This window comes from Phlebotomus argentipes, unplaced genomic scaffold (assembly GCF_947086385.1).
Source record: "Phlebotomus argentipes unplaced genomic scaffold, Phlebotomus argentipes genome assembly scaffold_18, whole genome shotgun sequence".
Lineage (NCBI taxonomy): Eukaryota > Metazoa > Arthropoda > Insecta > Diptera > Psychodidae > Phlebotomus > Phlebotomus argentipes.
In genome coordinates, this window is record NW_026776177.1 from 18086652 (window position 1) to 18107007 (window position 20356).

Genomic DNA, 20356 nt, shown 5'->3' on the forward strand with positions numbered 1-20356 from the left:
GCAAAGTTTACAGCAGAGACACGTTGTTAGGCTCAAAGCCTCATCAGTGCAAAAAATGTGTAAAAGAAGCTAACTGTATATGCAAAAGGATTACCTTAAGAAGCTGAGTGCGTGACATTTTGGATATATTTTCAAAATTACTTACAGTTTACTTTGCAAATATCTCACTTGGACCTCATGATGTGAAAGGATCTTTAAGGCAATGAACAGAAGAATTTTTTGCCTCACGCGGTCATCGATGGACTGCTGAGACGACAGAGAGGCTTAAATTGTCCTGTCTAACATTCCACATCAAGGGCAACTGGACAATGATGGCAAATTAGACTATTGTATTCAACATAATTTATTGGGTGTTTGCAATGTTTCAAGGGAGAGCCTTTGGCGAGGGTTGGTAGCTTTGCTCTTCGATTTTACGCTGAAATTGGAAGGTAAAAGATAAACTTTCCTTTGGTTTTCATTTATATTTCACAACAACAATATTTTTACTAAATACGTCACTAAAATTTACACTCTACATATACTGATTCGTTTCATATTTGTTAAATTTACAATTTGTCCACTAATTCCAAGTTTTTTTGTGAGAATTCTTAATACATCGTCTTTCTTTTGCAATAAAGCCAGGAATCAATTTACGTATTTTTCCGAATAAACTTCACTATAAAATTATCAATAGTTAGGAAGGATTTAAAAGGCAAATTAAATGAAATGACAATAATATAACTGAATATGGACTCAATAATTATGTTTTCTTAAAGAAATATATCACAGTTTAACCTTTATCTCAATATTTCTTATACTTCCATTGTCACAAATGACATTCACAAGGTTAAGTTGGTGGAGATTTTGTAACAATTTGTTTAACACAAAAGGCTAAGAGGGCGTAACAAGCATATATTACAAAATTATGTGATAATTTACTCTACTATATGTTTAATTTGAGCTTATTTGGGCAAAAATTAAAAATATTCTTGAGACAAAAACAAGAATCTTATGTTTCATCGGTGAAAATCTGTTACAAGCTCTTCCATTGCATAAACGTCTTCGTTGAATTAACTTTCAGGCAGATTTTTCATTTGATTTCGGCATCTGCTCACTGATAATTCTCAATTCCACACTATAGAGCTCAAGAGCGTTCATGTACTCCCTCAGGATAACCCAATTGTGCAGGTCAGGATTGTTTTTCTCCGTCCTCAAGTCCTGAGGCACAGGATTTGAGTCACTCGCCTCAAATGTAGCCTCATCATAGTTGAGAGCATCGATAAGATCGTGAAGAGAGCACAGAATCCGGGAAGAAGAATTCTTCACTCTGTCGATAAACGGGACAATTGACTCCTTATTCTGGACCCTGGCCGTGTTCTGGTAGTAATAACTGATGCTTTGGACGCCGATATCCAATCGTTTGTACTTGTCATACATCACCTTGAACTTGTTGAGGAGCTGCACAGAGAACAAGACGATGTTAGATGGCAATTAGTGATGAGCATGAGATGTTTTACATACCCTATCCGCCTTGCTCCAGTCCTGCGAGCGAATTTGCTCCTGATACTCCGTCGTGACGTTCTCTTGGAACTCCTTGGGCATGTCCACGCCACCGTGCAGCCACGGCAAATTCATCCACGACCAGGCCTCGTGGAACTTCATGAGGGTCTGCGTATTGTGGAACACCTGGTCAATCTGTAAATTCAATAAGCACGCATAATTAGAGGTGAAGAAAAAGTTTCAGCAAACTGTATCATACGACTAATTATGAAATCGCGACATTGCAGAGTGAGAGTCGAGCCCATCGTACGATCATGATCGTATGATTTTTCGTATAAATCGCCTGAGCGATTAAAAGTAGTTCAATTGTGGGGATATTGCGTAAAAATCAAGTGCAAGAAATTCTCTTCACCAACAAATTTTATGCATAGCTTCATACGATCAATGACGCGATCGCACGATTGTGCGTGAAAACATATTGAATTCGATAGAGGAGGAACTTGATTGTCGGCACTGCGTTTAGTGCGGCAAATGATTATTCAAATGAGCAATATATTAATCATAGATCCGGCGTCTGGGCAATTTCCGAAAGGAAATGGTGCACAAGAGGCACACGATCGACATAAAATTGCAACGGGCATCACAACTATGATGAACAATGCACTAAGAATTTCTTTCTGTCTTATCAGCAAAGCGTGCTTCTAGCATTTTGAATATTGGCAACCCACTTACATAATCTTTAATGCCATGATTAAGCTCATTGTAAGTAATGTTCACTTGAATTTTGTGCGCCTTCATCAGCTCATGCACTCGCTGGAAGTTGACAAGATCGTTGGCGCTCCTCTTCTCGTCCTTCCGAAATTTGTCCATCACGCTGTTCTTCATGTCACTGATCATTGTGCGTCGTATTCTAATGGGCTTCGATGTCACTTCTGGCAGGATATTCAGGGAGATCCAAGCAAATACGAGGAGTAGACAAAGGTCCTTGACTTCTGGAAAGAAATGCAGAAAAAGCTGTGGTTATAATTGAGTCAGTTGAGATTGCATGATGCTGCGAAGAAGGTCAGCTTGGCGTTGTTGAGAAAAAAAAGATCATCGCGAGGAGATTTGTCTGCAAAAAATTGTCTAGTCCACTGAAGGCCACACATTTGCAACTCTTAAACAAAAGCACAACTTTCATCACCTATATCTCAGCATAATACAATCAAAATCTTCCGGGCTGGCGAAAAAGGTCACCATCACACATTTGCAATGGATATGTCAATCACTGCGTCCACTTAAGAGATCTCACAGTGAAGAAAAGAAGCCAGGGAGGAGAAAATGTGCGACAGACCAATTAGAAACGGATGTTTATAATATGTCACCAAATAATTAAATTAATTGACATATTTACACTGCAATTCGCAACCGCACACGAAGATCTCCCTGAAATCTTTCTTATAGAGGCGCTTTTTGCGCCCCATCGCATTAACCATTCTTGTAAATTCCGCATGGGAGAAAAATTGTCCCGGGATTACATCGAGAGGCTGCACAAAGTGCCTCTTCTGGGCAAGAAAAGGAAAGCGATAGAATGAACAAAATGCAGTAATTAGCAAAGTGGACTTAACAATGTTGTTCGAGCATCTCCATCTCCACATGATGACATAAAATATGATATTACTGTTATAATTGGTGTCCCCAGGATTGGAGAAATTACTGCAAATTGTCATGAAGTTCTAATGCTACTCAAGAGAACAATTCAATCGTCTTTCAAGCTTTAATTCTCAGACGAAAATACATTGTGCGAAGTAAAGCATTTTACCAACACTGAGACAAATGTTTTTCAAGTGTCCTGAAAGACATTCCTCAACATGTAAGAGCGCAATATTTTGTGGTTGAGAATTTGAGTCTTAAATAGAAATTATTTTATATAAATTCCAACACAAATATTTGTATGAAATCTATAAATATATATATTTTTTCTTTCAGTGCATATTCATTGAACGCTTGAATTCAATGAAATCCAGTGATATTTGCGATTAATAATGAGCTGTTTATCACTATGCGACTTGTGTTTTCTTGCAGATGACCAAATTATAAGATCAACGCTCACAGCAATAAAAAATAATGATACAGAATTAACTCTGGCATTCATAACCATATTCCAAACTTTTATTATGATTTATCTCACGGTGAATTCCAAGTACAGTATTTTGATTTTTTTGCCCAGTCACTGTATTGGGAGAATTCCCCTCAATATTTGCTATTAGTTAATAGATATGTACATATGTACAGTGAACGAGGCTTTAATGGGTGGAATTTTGGCGTGATATCACACACATTAGAAGCATTAAATCAATAAACTACTACGCATAATTCGACGTTAACTGATTTATGTTTAAACAGCGTACAGGAGAATCCTTGCCACCCTTTTTGGACTGATCTGGAAATTTTACTCGCGACATCACGCATTAGTCATCGCGATTGATTGCAAAGATGCCTCGTCAACTCAATGTTTTGAATTACAAGTGGAGAATAATGAGAGCAAATGACCAAATAAAAGTTGATTGTAGGACTGAGTGCGTCAGACTGATGATTTTTCACGATGTACAGACAGTTCCGTTTTGGTTTCATTCATAAAAAAAAGTGATACACGCTGGAATTTCCAACATTTCCTCCACTCACATTATCCACAAAACTTGCACCATTATGTAACTTACTTCCACTCAATTTTCTTCTCACTCTCAAGCCGTTCGCCCGAAATCTCGAGCGATTCACTGGATGTCCCGATGTGGAAGATGTTTGGCTGATTGAGGATGCGGACAAATTGGAGCAGTCACAGCATCTTTGCGGCCTGTTCTTCCGCAAACTCAGCGAGGGTGCAGTTGTTTGGTCTCTGTCTAGCATTCCCTCGAGGTGGAAGTGCACCTCATCCGAACAACTCACTTGGCACATCTTAGTCACTCTAGATAGCCTTATCACAGCTTGTCCGTAGAAAGTCTCTCACTGAACAAACAAATCGCTCCGGTGGCTCGCAAATGATTAACTTTGTGCGATCTGTATGGCAAACCGATTACAACTAACGATGAAATTCGTCACAATGTCTACACTGCTGCGGCTGCTTTGGACGACCGGTTGAAGTGTATTGTCGAAGTGTACCGCAAATGTGTGAAACTACCCACTCTTTGGGATTTTTCCAGGCATCACCGGTGCAACTGCTGTCCCTCAAACTCTGTGACAATATTCGTGACCACAGCAGTTAGTTGAAAATTGTCAGCCACTTTAAATCTACTTCTTAGGGCAGTTGGAACCGCTTTCGGCAGCACAGGTAAATTCTGCTCAACAGCTAATCCACAATTTAAGCTCCACAGGGATCAAGAACTTACTATCTCAGAGCCACTCGTTGAATTCTGTATACTCTTCTTGTTGGTGTAAGACTGTTGTCGATTTGTTGTTTGAAGCTTTTTATATTCAACAATCAACTGTGTCGCAATCTCTCACTCTCCGAATAGTGTGTGCGCGTCCAGTGCGAGACTACATGCTTGGTCAGGCTGGCTCTCCCGCCATTTCTCGTCGTCGGCGTCACCCTCGAAGACGTTGCCATCTCACCTGGCCAACACTCACACCGCCCGACATCCCCCCAATCTCTCGCGCGCGAATCTCCTACGCCCCCTCCCGGGCTGTCACCACGTGCTCTTTCAGGCACACACTCTCACCTCGCGCATCCATCAAGTCCAAGAGCAGCGGCGGGGAAGTGCCGTCACACCTGTACACACCACCTGAGTGCACTGCAAGAAGTGGTGTGTGTCGACACGGTCTTTTTGCCCATCCATCTCAGCCAATACGATGAAAGAGCTTTTGGCCGTGTGTGGCCTGAGAGGCTCCTCGACGCGGAGTGGGGCTCACCTGCTTGTAGTGGTTCCATTCACAAGACAGCGCCGGCTCGAGACACTCGCGACCGGCTAGTCCACCGAGTCGCATGCAACTGCACCGAATTCCAGCGAAATGTATCAGTCATCGCACCTTTATCGCACTCCAACTACACCCAATGCATCTCTCCAAGGCACTCAATTCAGCGAAGAGGCAACACATTTTACGTCCCATTATGTCTGATAATATAATGTGTGCCCAGGTTACCTAGCGCTGCGATTATGCCACGGATTCCCCGGATTACGTCACTACTCAAACAGCCGATCGCACTATTAACATGCAGAGTGTCATTTTCCTGCGCGCGATACAATTTTACGGCTTCTTACAGAATTGCACAACCCGCAATCGAGCGTCTAATGCTCTCACATTGTTTATGGCGAATTCTGATTCATGTGTCATCTCTGCATAGAATACAACTAGAATATCTTGGTGAGGTAGCAACACAGGTTGAATTCACGTCAGTTGCGGTTCAACGGTTTGCTGCATGGCGATTTTTGCAAAATACAATAAAACAAAGCGCAACGACCAATAAAATACCTGAAGATGACGAATATCCCATTTCATGGTCGTGGAATTGAATAATGCCTGAGTTATTTAGGTGAAATCCAGGAAAATCGATTTCAATGCGAACCAACACTTGCCACAACTAACGCAATTTTGACAAAAGATGTCTCCGCCAATTGCAATTTGCCGAGTAATTCTTTTTAGAGTTCTTTGCGTATCTTGAGCATTTCTATAGAGTATCGAAACTGTCCTCAAAACAAGACAGCATCATGCATGTATATATCTAAATGGTATTTTTTAGCACCGCAGGCAATGGAATGATCAGTGCGATGAGTCAATGTTGACACTGGGCACTGAGTTGATTGAACAAGAACAGTGGATATGACTTTATTACAAGCTTTCATGCTACTTCACCTACAAACCAGCCAACAAAGTGCACATTTCTGCACATATTACTACAAAAGACTGGAGATTTGAAACGAGAAGCGCGTGCTACAATAATTTTAAAGTATTGTGTATAAAAAAAAACTATTGACTGTGATCATACAACAGTGAGAATCATCAGGTAAATCGTGTTTATTCGCCAACAAGAATAAATAAATGGGAAAAGTCTTAATATTTGCAGAGAATTTGAGTATATGAATGGTTTTTTGGTGAATTTTGGATGATGAATTTCATTCATATGACCAATTGTCTGATTTTCTTCAAAGTTTCCCAGCAATCTTCTTACTTAGCAGTCCGTTTCTGACGCTATTACGAGTGCAAATAAACCAATAAGAATGTTAATATAGCGTTTCTTTCATGTTTGCGATGATGGAAATATTATTACTCATGTGTTGTTTTTCTCTTGAAATATTTGGATAAAATTAGGATATTTGATTACTATATTGTTGGAAAATAACCAATTACATGGTATTTATGCTTCTTAGAAGTATGAAAATGTTGGTAAAAATGCCTTTTCACTGAAAGGGATTGAGTGTTCGATATAAGAAGAACAAACTGACTGTAATTAGCTAGTTTTCACTTAATTCTATTTTCATTAGCCCAAGCTTATAACTTAAGCTAATAAAGACCAAGATGGATTGTTTTGTGGGGTTCGCTGTTTGGGCTATTGATGTCTTTTGTTCAAAACAGCCAAATACTCAAGTTGTAATAAGCACTAATGGACACCTTAATGAGATGATCGAAAGTGCACAAATCTGGCAGAAGGTGTAGGTGCACGGCAGCCTCATTGACGCACGAACTCTATCGTCATTGTGGAATTAGTCAAAGACTGCGGAGGGAATGCGGCAGGTTTGTCACCTCAATGTGATATTATTTGCATGTCATGAGCGGCCGCTTTTGGAATGTCATCAAAATATAGCAGAAAGAGCGAATGTTTGCAAACTGCAAGTATGATTAATAACCTCTGACGAATGCGACAAAAAGTCCCACAGCAATTACCATCGCAACGACCTCTAATTTGAGTAATTCCCGAGTCATGATGAACTGGTTAATTTCGCAGAAATTTCTGTAAATTCTCATTAATTTCTCCACGAGGCGCAGATTTTACAAATTATCCAGGTGGAATGCCGATCGTGCACCTTAGAGGCTCTGCCACGAAAACTCTATAGGTGACTATATTGATTCCATTGAGGCGTACGTGGCCGACAGCACATATTATTACATGATGAACCGCACTCTGGGAAGCGCTTCATTTGGCCAGACTTGCCACACGTTGATGGTGTCTTGAATTTCAACACCTTAAGAAATATTGCAGACTTCTTTTTAGCCACTTTGCGTGTGCTGTAAAAAAGACCGGAACTTTGGTGCAAATTCCTCAACTTTTACGTCACCGATGGTGAGATTGAACTTTCTCCGCTTCCCCGAGGCTGTGCTTCGCGGACTTATATTCATACGCACAGTGAGAAGTTACTGTGCATTTGGAAGAATGGAAATCGAATCAAATCAATTGATATTTGTGAGTTTGAAAGGAAAATAATTGGCTCAGAAATTGCCTTTTGAACACATTTCAAAATTAATGTAGAGACGAGTCATATTTTCTTGATCTACAAGAGAAATGGAAGAGCAGGAAAGCTTGGAATAAAAATTTGGTGTCATGGGATAATTCATTATGTGACAAACTTGAATGCAAGCTGAATTTTTTGAACCACCAATCGACCTGCCTGGGAAATTTAATAATTAGAAAATTTCAAACCGCATCAAAGCCAGTTCAATTACTTACAATCAATAGAACGTCATTGAACAGATTTCTTTCACACGTCGAAACTTAAACGGAAGAATATTTTGATAGCAAGAATTGAGCAAATTGATCGGATTTCTATAAAAATTTTAGTGCAAAAGCACAAGCTTGCATTACCGAAGTGACTCATTATGACTTGACTGAGGAATCAGAGTGATGTTGGAAAATCCCGTTGGTTTTGCAGGAGTGACAAAGAATTTGAAAAAAAAATCCATGCATTTTGTTTTATCATGTGGTCATGCAGTGTTAATTGGTGTGTATTTTTCTGCGAATCGAAGCTCTAACGATCAGTTTGATGATAATATCGCTGTAAAAAGCATGTTGGAATGGTTTAAGATTGATAGCGATAGAGCCCTAGTTTTTGCATTGACATTTCAGAGATGTTGGTGTATTTAGTGAAATTTAATTGTGAAGATGTGCGTCATTCTATGCAAACCATTACCTACATATTATGCGTTATATGAGCTTTTAATGCAAATGAAGGCAATCGCCAGCAATGCCATTGGCGAGAGTGTGCAGTGTTTTCTTGCAAATTAACATGATTTCATCAAGTGGTTTAAGTAATGTGTAAAGTGTGAAGTATTAAAAATTCCCCTACAAATTGCCTTCTTTCATAAATCATTATCTCTCAAGTTCCTTCAGCCTCATAACGTGATGCTTCACCTCTTAACATCATTCCAAGTAAAGCCAGAGGATGCTTTTGCGCATAATATTCCTGAAGGTATCCGCAAAGTCTTTTGTCGTACAGAAATGAATGAACGGAATATCCGAAAAGACGTGGCGGCCCAAAAAAAACGCCAGGGGATTTTAAGAGTTAAACAATTGATTGTGTAAAATCTAATTGCAAGTCATATTTCATAGATCCTATTTAGTGACAAGGTTGTGATTTACCCTAACCACAATTGTACGTGAACACAATTTTATCAGTCTTTTGGAAGATGTTCATGTTATGCTTCACGTCGGGGTTTTTTTGCATGCTGGCATCTACGTCAATCGGTCACTTCCTTCAGCTCATCTCGCCCATCATCAAATGATTATTCCGCTCACGCCGCGCGGAGTGGCGCGTGTGTGTGTGTGCGATTGTTGGTCTCTTAGAGGAGATGGACTCGCGACAGTGTCGAGGAAGAAGGAGGAAAAGTGTCAACTGTTTACACAACAATTATATCCGATTGCGCACAAAGTGCGGCGACCAGAATATATCAAAAGACACACTTGACACCTTTCCTGGGATCACCACCATAAAATGACCACAGATTATCTCATGCGACAACGTCACTTCCCCGCAGGTTACATTCTGGATGTGGCTAATTACTTCATAGAGTTATTCTTGGGTCGCCATCCAATATACAGATCAATATTTGGCATTACAACTCAGCGATGACATACAAGATTGCAGCGAGCAAACAGTAATACTGCGGACTTGCGTGAGACTCTCAACTCGCTGCTGTGAAACACACCCATCGGATTCCGGCCAGCATTATGAGGTGTCAAACCCCAAAACAATTAAATAACGTCGTTTATTGAGCATATTAAATTTTATAATGTGTCCAAAGGTCTCTCAGGAAAACCCGATTCAGTGTATGGGAGTTTTGCCTTCTACGCAACTTTCATTGAGAAATGAAATTCGATAGTTTTATCAGTCTGCGTGCGACTGAAAATTGTGGTAATCCAATTTCCGCCTCTAACGGATGATGCATGTGAATTTCCTCCATCCAGACTGAAGTTGCACTGCAATGTTTACATTTCAGACGCGTCATGCAAAATGCCTTGACTTTGACTAATCGGAAACTCATAAGTGATTGTAGGTGGAATTCTACGCGATCGAGATAAGCTTTCCTTTCCAGCCCACTGCGATAAGTGTGCGAATGCTCGCATGCAGTCGCTCAATTCGCCGAGTGTTCGTTCGTATTTCTAGGTCAAGGCGCGTGACAATGAAATTGAGCTAAACAGCTGGTCGATTGACTGTGACTCGGTGTTGAACCATGTGGCGGATTTTGTGTCATTGTGTTGTGTTTGAATAGCTTCGCCACTATTATGATTGTGAATGACGAAAGCATTCCTCTATGTGGAGAGCGACTGAATGAGTAAGCAATGAACTCGAAATGTATTCCGACGCGCGATTTACATGTTGTATAAACACCGTGGATAAATTCACTTTTCTCATCAACTTTTCAATCGCCCTGAATGTGTGCTTCGTGAACTCCATTTCACCCTCAACTCTGCGGGGATTTCCCAGGGAGTCTTGAGCTGCCCCACAAATTATAGATTTGCCCTATTCCCACGATGGCACGATCCAGGAAGTTCTCTCTGCCAAGGAAATTTCCCCAAAAGAAGATGCCTTCCCGGAATTGCGCCATGAGTAAGCCATCTTCTGTCACGATGGCGAAGATGTGCGCCAATTCTAAATCACTTTTCCTCCTCTCATTCGCATCCTCGAACCGCAACTCAATTGTGCTTTTCCTTTCATTCTCGCGTGACGTCACGCGGCATGTCTCACGGACGGTAATTGAGGCTTCTCGCCGGTGTGTTTGTTGGGATATCCGCCAAAAGTGATTCACACACTCTGCGGCTTTTGGGCCACGAAAGCGCGCCAAGCAGAGCATCTAGCGCCACATAGCTGAGTCTAGCGGGAATTTTGACTCCCACGATCTGTGACGTCACCGCCGGAGGGGCACATAATGTATCCAAAAGCTCCCCGTGTCCATGACGATGCCTCTGACGTCGCTGCGTGCTTTCCGCCAATGACGGTGATTCACGCCAGGCAGCGCGGAATCCCTCCGACTCCCAAGCCGCGCGAGGGCCCGCCGTGACCCCAATTCGGCGGCAAAGTGGAGGCAACCGCCAGCGTGTGATGATTTAAACACTTGCCAGCGTGTTTTCCTGGGAGCAATTTAGTGGGGAAAGAAAATTTCTTCCACAGAAGTATTACAGCACAATTCAGTCGCTGTTCTCGTCTTTATCAATTACAATCTAATCGCATAATTCAAGGAATCCCTCAGTAAATGGCCGAAGGAATCTGCATTTGATGCCTTAACTGATTTATATTCGACGCCACACTAATAAATTACACAGAAGTGTTTTGTTCTCCAATTTAAACTATTATTGTAATTACAAAAAGGGTAGAATTTTCCGAGGAGAAGTATTTTATGTAAAACAAAGTGTGCTAAATTTGTTCTGATTTACCTAAACATCAATTCAATACCAAAAGAAGTATTTTTAATACAGAAAAACGACTTTCTTTCCCACTCTTTGGGTGTGTGACCGTCGAAAGTTCATGTGTCGAATTGTAGCGCCAGAGAAAACACTTGAGTGTGTATTTTTAGAACCCGGCATAGCTTTACCTTCTAAATTCTTGTCTGTCAAGAATTGCCTATTTTTCGGATCATTTCAAACATTCTCAGGCATCACGAGAAAAGCTTCCGGTTGGTTTTTTACTCAATGTATATATTTGTTTTGTATTAGCAGGTAATTTCGCAGCGTCAGTTGTGTTTCTCCCACTGAACACGCAATTCTTTTCACCCATAATATTTCCCGACGTTTTCTCTGTGAGAATGCGTAAAAACGCAACTGTTTGGTCAAATTCTGGATGGAATTATGCAATGGAATTATGCTTAAACAATTCTCAGGAACTGTAATGCTCCAAGGTTGAAGTTTCCTGACTTCAGTCCGTCACTACACAGTTATTGATTAGTCCATTAGTTTCAATAATTTGAACAAATACCTCGTTGTCCGCGGTTTTGTGGTTTCTTCGGAGAAAAAAGCGCTTGTTTCGGAGGTTCAGTGGAAAAATGTAGAGGCGGAATATGAGGTAAAATTGAGGTGTCGACTTACCGTATTTGGATACACCGGATCACCACTACAAGACGAACCGCTGTCGAAGCTGATGGATTCTCTCCGGATGGAAACTCTCACAAAACAGTTTCAACTGATACTGCGCTTATTAGAGGTCCAATAGACACAGAGCGGCTGATAAGATAACAAGTTCCAGGTACGCCTGAGATGGAATGCACGGCAAAAAGTGTGAAATGCACGGGGGAGAAACGCGAAAGCCAGCTAAGCCTTTGAACAGTCGGCTGCCCACTGCTAAATTCCGTGAATTGAGTCTGATTGTGTGGTGTGCTTCTGTGGCAGCAAGTGGAGCTCGATATTCAAATGTGTGCGCGCCGTGTAGCTTAACACCTTCTAACTCAACACACTCGGCGCACTTCAGCAGTGTTTGTTGAGTTTACAATACAAAGCTAATAGTGTGCTTTTAAGCAATTTCACAGATTTTGTATTCATTGAAAAGCAATGTTTTCTTCAAAAACCTTAACCATTTACCGTGATGAAGATTTTATTGAAAGATTCTCGTGATAAATGTCTTGAAATCTCATCTATTAACAATTCAACAATAACCGATTTATAAAATAAATTATGTAGATTTATTGACCTTTGATCCAGAGATCAAAAAAGGTGAAAAAAAATCACTAACATTAAGACTGGGATGTCAAAGTCCATAATAACTTGTGTATTTTGGTCTTAATTAACATCGAACAAGTGAATAAAATGCAAGAAATCATATTTCAGACTCCTCTTCTAGATTCTCTAAAGATTTCAACACTTCAGATCTTTATCAACGCATTGATCAGCGCATATTTTTCTAATCGCACCAATAAATCAATCCCATTTTAGCGTTGTTATTGATTGTTATCACACGTGTGCAAACATTATGTATAATTTGTCCTTGTTCTCACATTAACACCATTAACACATGTGATTCTGTTCTGGAATGAATCTATTATATGTCTCAATAGCTAAATGATTATGTCGGATGATCGAAACCTTGCAAGCAACCACAATTTGTGGGAAAACCATCCTCATGAATGTTATATTGGAAATTCGAAATGCATCGCAAAGTGGCTGGATTGTAGGTCGGAAATGCCAGAAAGAACAGCTTTAACGCCTTTTGAGGTGTTATTTGCCAATGTGAATGTCCATTCGCTAATATTTAGCCGATTTTCCCCACCAACTCGCTGACATTTGGCCGAGACTTGTAGTGTGAGACGTGATGTGAGAACGGAATCGGTGGTGCGATGAGGTGATAGCCGGGGGATATGTCTTAATGCAGCGCGACCCATTTTGCCACTTCACCGGAAATTCTACGAATTTTCTCCAATGAACATGATGTTCTTCGATGGCGCGACTTGTGGTGTGATTTTGATATTTTGCAACATTTGAGACCACGCATAGTCCTTGGCACTGCATCGAGCGAACAATTAATGCCTTCTGTAATTGCCTATGCTCAAATGTGCACCACTGTCACCATTGTGTCAAAAAGCGGAAATCTTCGCCATGATTTATAGCTGTATCATTTACCTGAAAATGCAAAAAATGCCGCTGATTTGCTCTTGTATTTTCCGCCATGCGTGGCATATGTAGACATACGAGCAATTAAACACTCGTCTTTAGTTAATTAAATTAACTCACTCGAAGCATTGTGTGGGATTCTTCAGCTTCATTGGCCTCTTCGCTGCAACTTCTTCAGTTTTTCTTCTCAAAGCAATAAATTCAAGTTTATTCTCAATCTTTTTTTATAATAGAAAAAGGTTTCTTTTGAGTTTCTTCTCAGGACAATTCGGAAGTCAAGGAAACACTACAATTTTTCCGGATGTACGAGCCTTTAAATTGCTGTGTAAGATTTTTCTCAAATTTGAGAGCAATAAAAGCTGAAGATGTTGGTCGTAAACAGAATTTGTGCTGTGATTTTAATGACGAATTAATCCAAATTAATTTCTATTTCTCACTTTTTATGACTCAATTTAATTGCACGTCAATAAAATTAGCTTCAGTGTAAAGTAATAGCGCTCTTCTTGCAATTAAATCTAAATGCAAATGCTTATGCGAAATTTATTTATAAGGTTGTTAAGTGAGAATATACAAAAATAATTTAAGCACAAAATGCGAAAAAATTTGCTAACTCATGAGGAATGGAAATGAAACATGGTTGAAACAAAGGAAATTTAGCAAAGACACGAAAGTGTTATACAAATTGTTATAAAAGTGTACAGTTGGTGTGAAAAGAATGAAGACAAGTAAGAAACACACTTTTCTTTTAGATAACATTTGTATTATTTTCTCTTTATAAAATAGAGATATATTTTGTTAAAAACAATAATGTATCGATTGACTAAATATTTTCATCAAAGAATTCTTGAAGATTTTCCATCATAATGCATTTTTAACAATTGGAAAGAGTTCAAATATAGATATTTTGTTTACATGGTTTAAATTATTTACCAAAAATCAAGTCTCAATTGTGGCATAAGAATTTTCAACTGTATCATTTTGGTAGGAAATCCTAAAGAAAAATTATTGTGACAATTAAGGAAAGTTATTATGCTTCATTTTTGATATGTCAGAATTTTTTTTAAATTTGGATATTCTTTTGAAGAAAATGACGACACATAGTAACGTATAATCACAGAAAATATCTTCTCTTTTGATTGAACTTATTTCGTTTAATTTCAAATTTAGCGAAAATAGGCCACAAATTTTTCATTTTCATACATATGAATGTAAGTGAAAAAGAATACAAAATGCTTCACGTTATAATAATTGTATTCATTATTATTATTTTTCTTCTTTTCTTTCTTTGGCAAACATATGTCATTGAGAACGTCCTAAGATTACACTTATACTTTAATTTCATCTCAAGTTAAAGCTACTTTCTTTTGATCGGGGCTGCTAAGTCAAAATATGTGTACAATACATTTATCGTCGACATTATTGAATCTTCTCATATTAATTGTATGTTTTTTACATCAATATTTTATATAGAAAATATCCATGATATTTTTTTCATTAACATACAAATATATGATAGATATATTCATTCATAACTCTGGAAAAGGATGTGAATGTGTTTTAAAAAAATAATTTTCTATTCCTGATGACGAGCATCAGTCCAAAGATAAATATGAGGTTTGAATTTAATTTGGACTTTCTTTTTGAAAACTGCACTACCTATATTATGTACTTCTATTTGCCTCTCTAAAGTCATGTCATCTGACACACAATTCTTTTTTTTTTCCTCCTTTTGGACAATAAATGTATCAAAATTTTGTCTCGTAGCGCGTTCGTTTTCCACCACAGGTGCTTCCAAATAGACTTCGATTTTGATATTTCCATCCACTTTTCGCCCATCATCTGATAACGTCAAGTCCACAAAACCACACTTGAACAACACTTACAGAATCTACTATCTTCTGGCTAAATATGCGGCTCTCATCGCAAAAGTTTCTTCACTAGATCCTAAGATGATATCTTCGTATTTCAGTAAATCTCATTTAATACTTGTTCTCTAGACGCATTGTTTTTCTATACAGTAACATCTAAAACATATTTTATATTCTTCTTGATTGATAACAATTTTACATTCGAGTCAATTGATTCTTTTTCCTAAAGTCAATTACAATTTTTATTATTAGCTGAAATGTTGCTTTCCTTGTATCGCATTCGTATTCTAATGGGATTTTTTTTTCAATATCTATAATAAATATCATATTTATATACTAGATGATGGATTACAAAATATCAGAAAACATGAAATTTTCCAACATTCATATAGTCTCTACACATATACTCACGATCTTAGACTTTATTGAACTTGTTTTATTATTCATTTCATATTTTTGTTTCTCTAAGAGAGCATCATAAGTATAATTTTTTTTTTACTTTATCAAGTACATTGATGATGCACTGAAATATCCATGAAACTATCAAAAAACAGAGAAAGAGTGTGTCTGATTTTATTGAATTGGAAAAATTCTCTGTTATTGACAAAATTCAATTATTTTTATACTGACAAAAGTTTTACAATCCTTTGTTATCGCGGTTTTCTCTCTCTCTGACTTAATTTGACCGTTTCCTGGATACACAGCGCTTTTTCTTTACGGTTTTTCTAAATTAAAATCTCCACCGATTGATTTCAGTTTCGGACACGGAGAGAATTAATCTCCTCTCGCTGAGTGTCCATCCAAAAGCTAAAATTGATTGCCATTTTCCGCTGATTTGCAGAGACTTAGTGATTGAATCAATGGCAAATTCCAGCACCTACGGAAGAGTAGCGCTTCTCACCAGTGTGCCACGCCCGGACGCGCACCAGGAACGGCGAATCCGGGGCCTGGAGACGCTGGGGCGTCAGCAGCTGGTCCTGCGGCGTCCTGGCGCGCCGCGGCACGCTGCAGCGCGGCTGGTGGTTGTGGCAGGAGGCGCTGTGCCGCCGCGGCGGGTCCAGGAAGTGAACGGAGTTGCAGGTGCTGGACAGTGCAGGCGATTTTCTCACCGTGCCGCTGAGACACGATGCAGATGCCGAGGCCGCAGCTCCATCGCCTGCAGATGGGCTGGCTTCGGGTCAGAAGGAGCTGTCGAACACGGCCATCGACCGTGAGATGGCTTCGTCGTTGCGACAGCAGTCCAGGAACTCCTCTAATGTCACCACTCCATCGCCATTTGCGTCCATTTTCTGTGACGATAGAAAGGAAACCACAACTCTGTTCAATTTGTACGTTTTTTTATACTGAAATTTACGAATGCGCTAAGCTCGTAGCCATTCATGTGCCTCAACAATTCAATAAGATTTACTTTTCATATCTCTCCTCCCTTTGTAACACGGATAAATAATAAATACAGAAATAAATGGTGGAACCGTGTTGCAGTTGTAAAATAGCCCCATAACCATTTTCATTGCCGCGTTCCATTCATAGTCGTGCAACTCAAAGCAAATGATTGCACACGTGTGAAGGGAAAAAAATCGACAACATGCATGTACACAGCGACTACATGCATCCAATATATGGTAAACCATTTATCAGTAATTCTGGGATATTTTTTCGGGAGGAGCAAAAACAGTTTACAAATCACCACACCATGCATAATGTGTTACTTTTTACCATTACATAAAAAAGAGGTGAAGCTTTTCATTACACATCGCAAACCTTGCACACAGCTGTGGTTTTTCCGTTGTATATTTTGGTAGGATAAGAGAAAATATGTGCTAATATCTCATTCCATGTCTAACCGTGAGTTGCAGAGGAGGAAAAAAAGCGATTCATGAGGATTACGTCAGTGAAACTTTCATTTCACATCACTCGTCACCGGTAATTCGCACCGTAATTACTGCCAAAGGATTCCTTTCGCTCTCTTACAGTGTTTTCCACCCCTTCCGAATGCCTTCATTATTGTGAGTGACTTTCGGAGCGGCGTGAAAATGTCAATTGTCGACGATAGTATGGCTTTACTGTGTGAGATTGCGATAATTTAATTGGAAAGCGAAGTGATTTGGATGCCTCACGGCGTCTTGTGCTAGAATCTCGCCGTGAGCGAAACTTTGTGCGAGAATCAAGCCATTTGTGTGTGTGTCGACGGGGGAGGAGGAAAAGGTTGTTCGTCCTACGGAGTCTGGAGTGAAGCTTTTCATTGGTGATGAAAGGTGTATTCTGCAAATATCCCTTTGAAATGGATTGATTTTCCAAATATTCAAATTGTAAGCCAACGGCAATGCCAGAGTCGGGAGAGCATTAAAGTATAATGATACGAAAATATTGAGCAATATGAATTGCAAGAGCATGTGTTGGCATTCGTTCTGCGGAAAGTTACGAGAGTGTTTTCAAATTTATCAATGGAGAACAAGGCATACATGATGTATTAAGAGTAGCCACAGATGTGCAAGTTGGGTCTTCGTGGGAACATCCATTAAACATGTGTAGCATGTGATGAGTACCTGCAGATAGATTCATGGCTATCAAAATGACAAATTCATTCAAATTGCACATGGCATGCACCTAACCGTCCGTGAATTGTCGGGTATTTGCTAGGAATTCATGGCGCTCCTTTGCACATCGCCACATACACTTCATTAGGACATCTCCACTTGCTTCATTCCGCCCAGCAATGACTGCAAAATTGGAGACTTTAAGCATTACTGACAGCTCGGAATTGCGTAGTGCAGAAGCGTCCTGTAGAAAGAATGTTTCCAAATGACGTCACCACTTTTTCCCAGCAAATTGAATTGCGGAATTGCATTGAATCGAACTCGGTGCGATAACTTATTTAGGTTAAAGACATTAGTGGTGCATTTTGCGGAAAAGAGAACATTAAAAGACACTCCATCAGTAATTTCATCTGAGTTTGCATGTAAACTTTTGACGAGAAGAAATTTCTCAATTTCCTGCTCAATTTAATGAACATTGCATTCAAAATGTCATCCGTGTGACTGTGCAAGGACGATGTTTGTAATCAATTTGTGAAATTTCACTGAAACAAAATATGCAAATATGGGGAAAACACAGAAAATGGCGAAATAAAGCACAACTTCCGGTCGGTGTTTGGTGACAGAGTCAGCCCTGGAATTTCCTCGAGCTTGCGGGACAAAAGATTGTGGGAATTCAGTGTGCATTTTCCGTCATAATCCCTACGGGATTGCAGAGCGCTACCTTTCAGCGACACCGTGCATAATGCATGGGAAAATTGTCAATGTTGGATGTGGAGAATAGCAAGGTTCCGAATTTACTGTGCAGAGGCGAAAATGTATGCTGGGCAAAGTGTTGCTGCCCTGAAATTTATATATGTACATATTCGCTTCGGCATTTCCAACAAACAAATCACCACCCATTCGCATGGGACACAGCACAACTCAGCTGACCAAAAGCCCTGGCACGTCAGCCCATTAGCCAAACGAGCGAATGTCCGTTTCCTGACACAAGCGATACGTCAGGCGTTCGGTGTTGGAAATCACTGAAGCAATTGGCACAATTGAGTACTTGCAGTTGGGTTTGCTTTGCGGTGCAAAAGACTGGAGAAATCACGATTGAAACTCACCTGAAATATTCGGTCCACCTTCTCCTTAATTCTATCCTCTTCCGGTGTGGCTGTGGGATCGATTGGTAAATGGCCAACAAGATCGTAAATGGCAGTCGCAATATCAGTCATTTCTTCTCTGGTTATAAATCCATCCCCGTTTATGTCATACAATGAAAAGGTCCACCGCAACTTTTCCTCTAGAGTCCCTCGTGAGAGTATTGACAATCCCTGCACAAATTCCTGCACATGAGGAAGAGAGGAAGTTCTTGTCAAAAAAAGTATCTGATGAAAGAATAAATATATCGAGAATAATTTATTGATGCCGAGGAGAATGTTCGGGTTTTTTTTTCTCTTTTTGCTCCTATATAGAAAAAGATTTATTATTTTGGTCATCCACGAGTAAACATATGGAACTTATACCCATCTCTAGATGACAAAAACTGAGAGGAAGCGAATAGCTTACCCTCAACAAATGGCTAGATTTATTCATACCCTCTATTTCCTAGGATATAGGATATTTCGCCATTTTATACATATAGTCATCTGTAACTGACATGTACTAAAATTTGTCCTCGCGACAGAGAAATTGAGGATCTCAAATCGGGATTCACTTCTCCAAAGTCTGTTTTGGCTGAGAGATAAATTTTGAATTCGCCAAGAAGGGGAAATGAGTAATAACACCGAAAAATAATAAAGTTGCTAATGAGTTCAGAGTGAGGTAATTATGGACCTTCAATCCTAAACCTAACGTTAATTTACTGACATACAAAAAGTTGGCGAAACTTTAGCTCACTTTAGTGAAATATTACCATAAACTTTTTCAGAAATACATTTGCCATTGTCATTAAAGAATAGTTGGAAATACACCAAATTCCTGGCGTAGTTCGTCGTCAATTAAAGCAGAAGTCGAGCTCGAAAGAAGGTGCGAAAATTCAGACAACGAAAATCAAGTGAGAAAGTTTAACAAGGAAAAATTGATACAATACAATGAGGGTTAGCAGCTTTGCTGAAAATACAGAGAATTTATCTCATGCATTAGGAAGACTCCCAATTATTCCTTGTCACCCCAGATGACCTAGTTTAGTCCCTCTGTCTCCTTCCCACTCTTCAAAGTTGTATCAACCAGAAAAATGATCACGTTTTGTGACTCCTCCTCTCAATTTATCGAGCAAATATGTATCTCTGTCGGTTTGTGTATAATTTGACTTTATATTTTTTCGTTTAGCTCCTCGTCATGGAGTGACCAGTCTCCTTGTCAAGCGGATTCCAGTCAGAGGACTGGGCATCTCTCCTGACGCAAATAAATAATAGATAAATGGGGTCACAGATCTTGACATGCAGTGGCAAAGTGGCTTGAGACTTGATACTGAACTATATACTTTG

The 20356-nt window shown here is 39.5% G+C and overlaps 2 protein-coding genes across 2 annotated transcripts in view; both read right to left on the minus strand.

Moving 5' to 3' along the window:
* Positions 1–441: 441 nt before the first annotated feature.
* On the minus strand, positions 442–4823 carry LOC132259589 (uncharacterized). The gene is made up of 4 exons (XM_059757287.1): positions 4179–4823; positions 2212–2471; positions 1501–1674; positions 442–1437 (listed from the first exon to the last, which is right to left on the minus strand). The coding sequence occupies exons 1-4, from the start codon at positions 4411–4413 to the stop codon at positions 1057–1059; spliced, it is 1050 nt and encodes a 349-aa protein (XP_059613270.1). The 5' UTR covers positions 4414–4823; the 3' UTR covers positions 442–1056.
* An 11703-nt stretch (positions 4824–16526) lies between these two features.
* LOC132259896 (Kv channel-interacting protein 4-like) overlaps positions 16527–20356 on the minus strand; it is a 32131-nt gene continuing 28301 nt past the window's right edge. Inside the window, exons 7-8 of the mRNA XM_059757710.1 lie at positions 18992–19213; positions 16527–16637 (exon numbers count right to left, since the gene is read on the minus strand). Of these exons, the coding sequence (XP_059613693.1) occupies positions 16527–16637; positions 18992–19213 (333 nt within the window). The remainder of the gene's footprint in view (positions 16638–18991; positions 19214–20356) is intronic.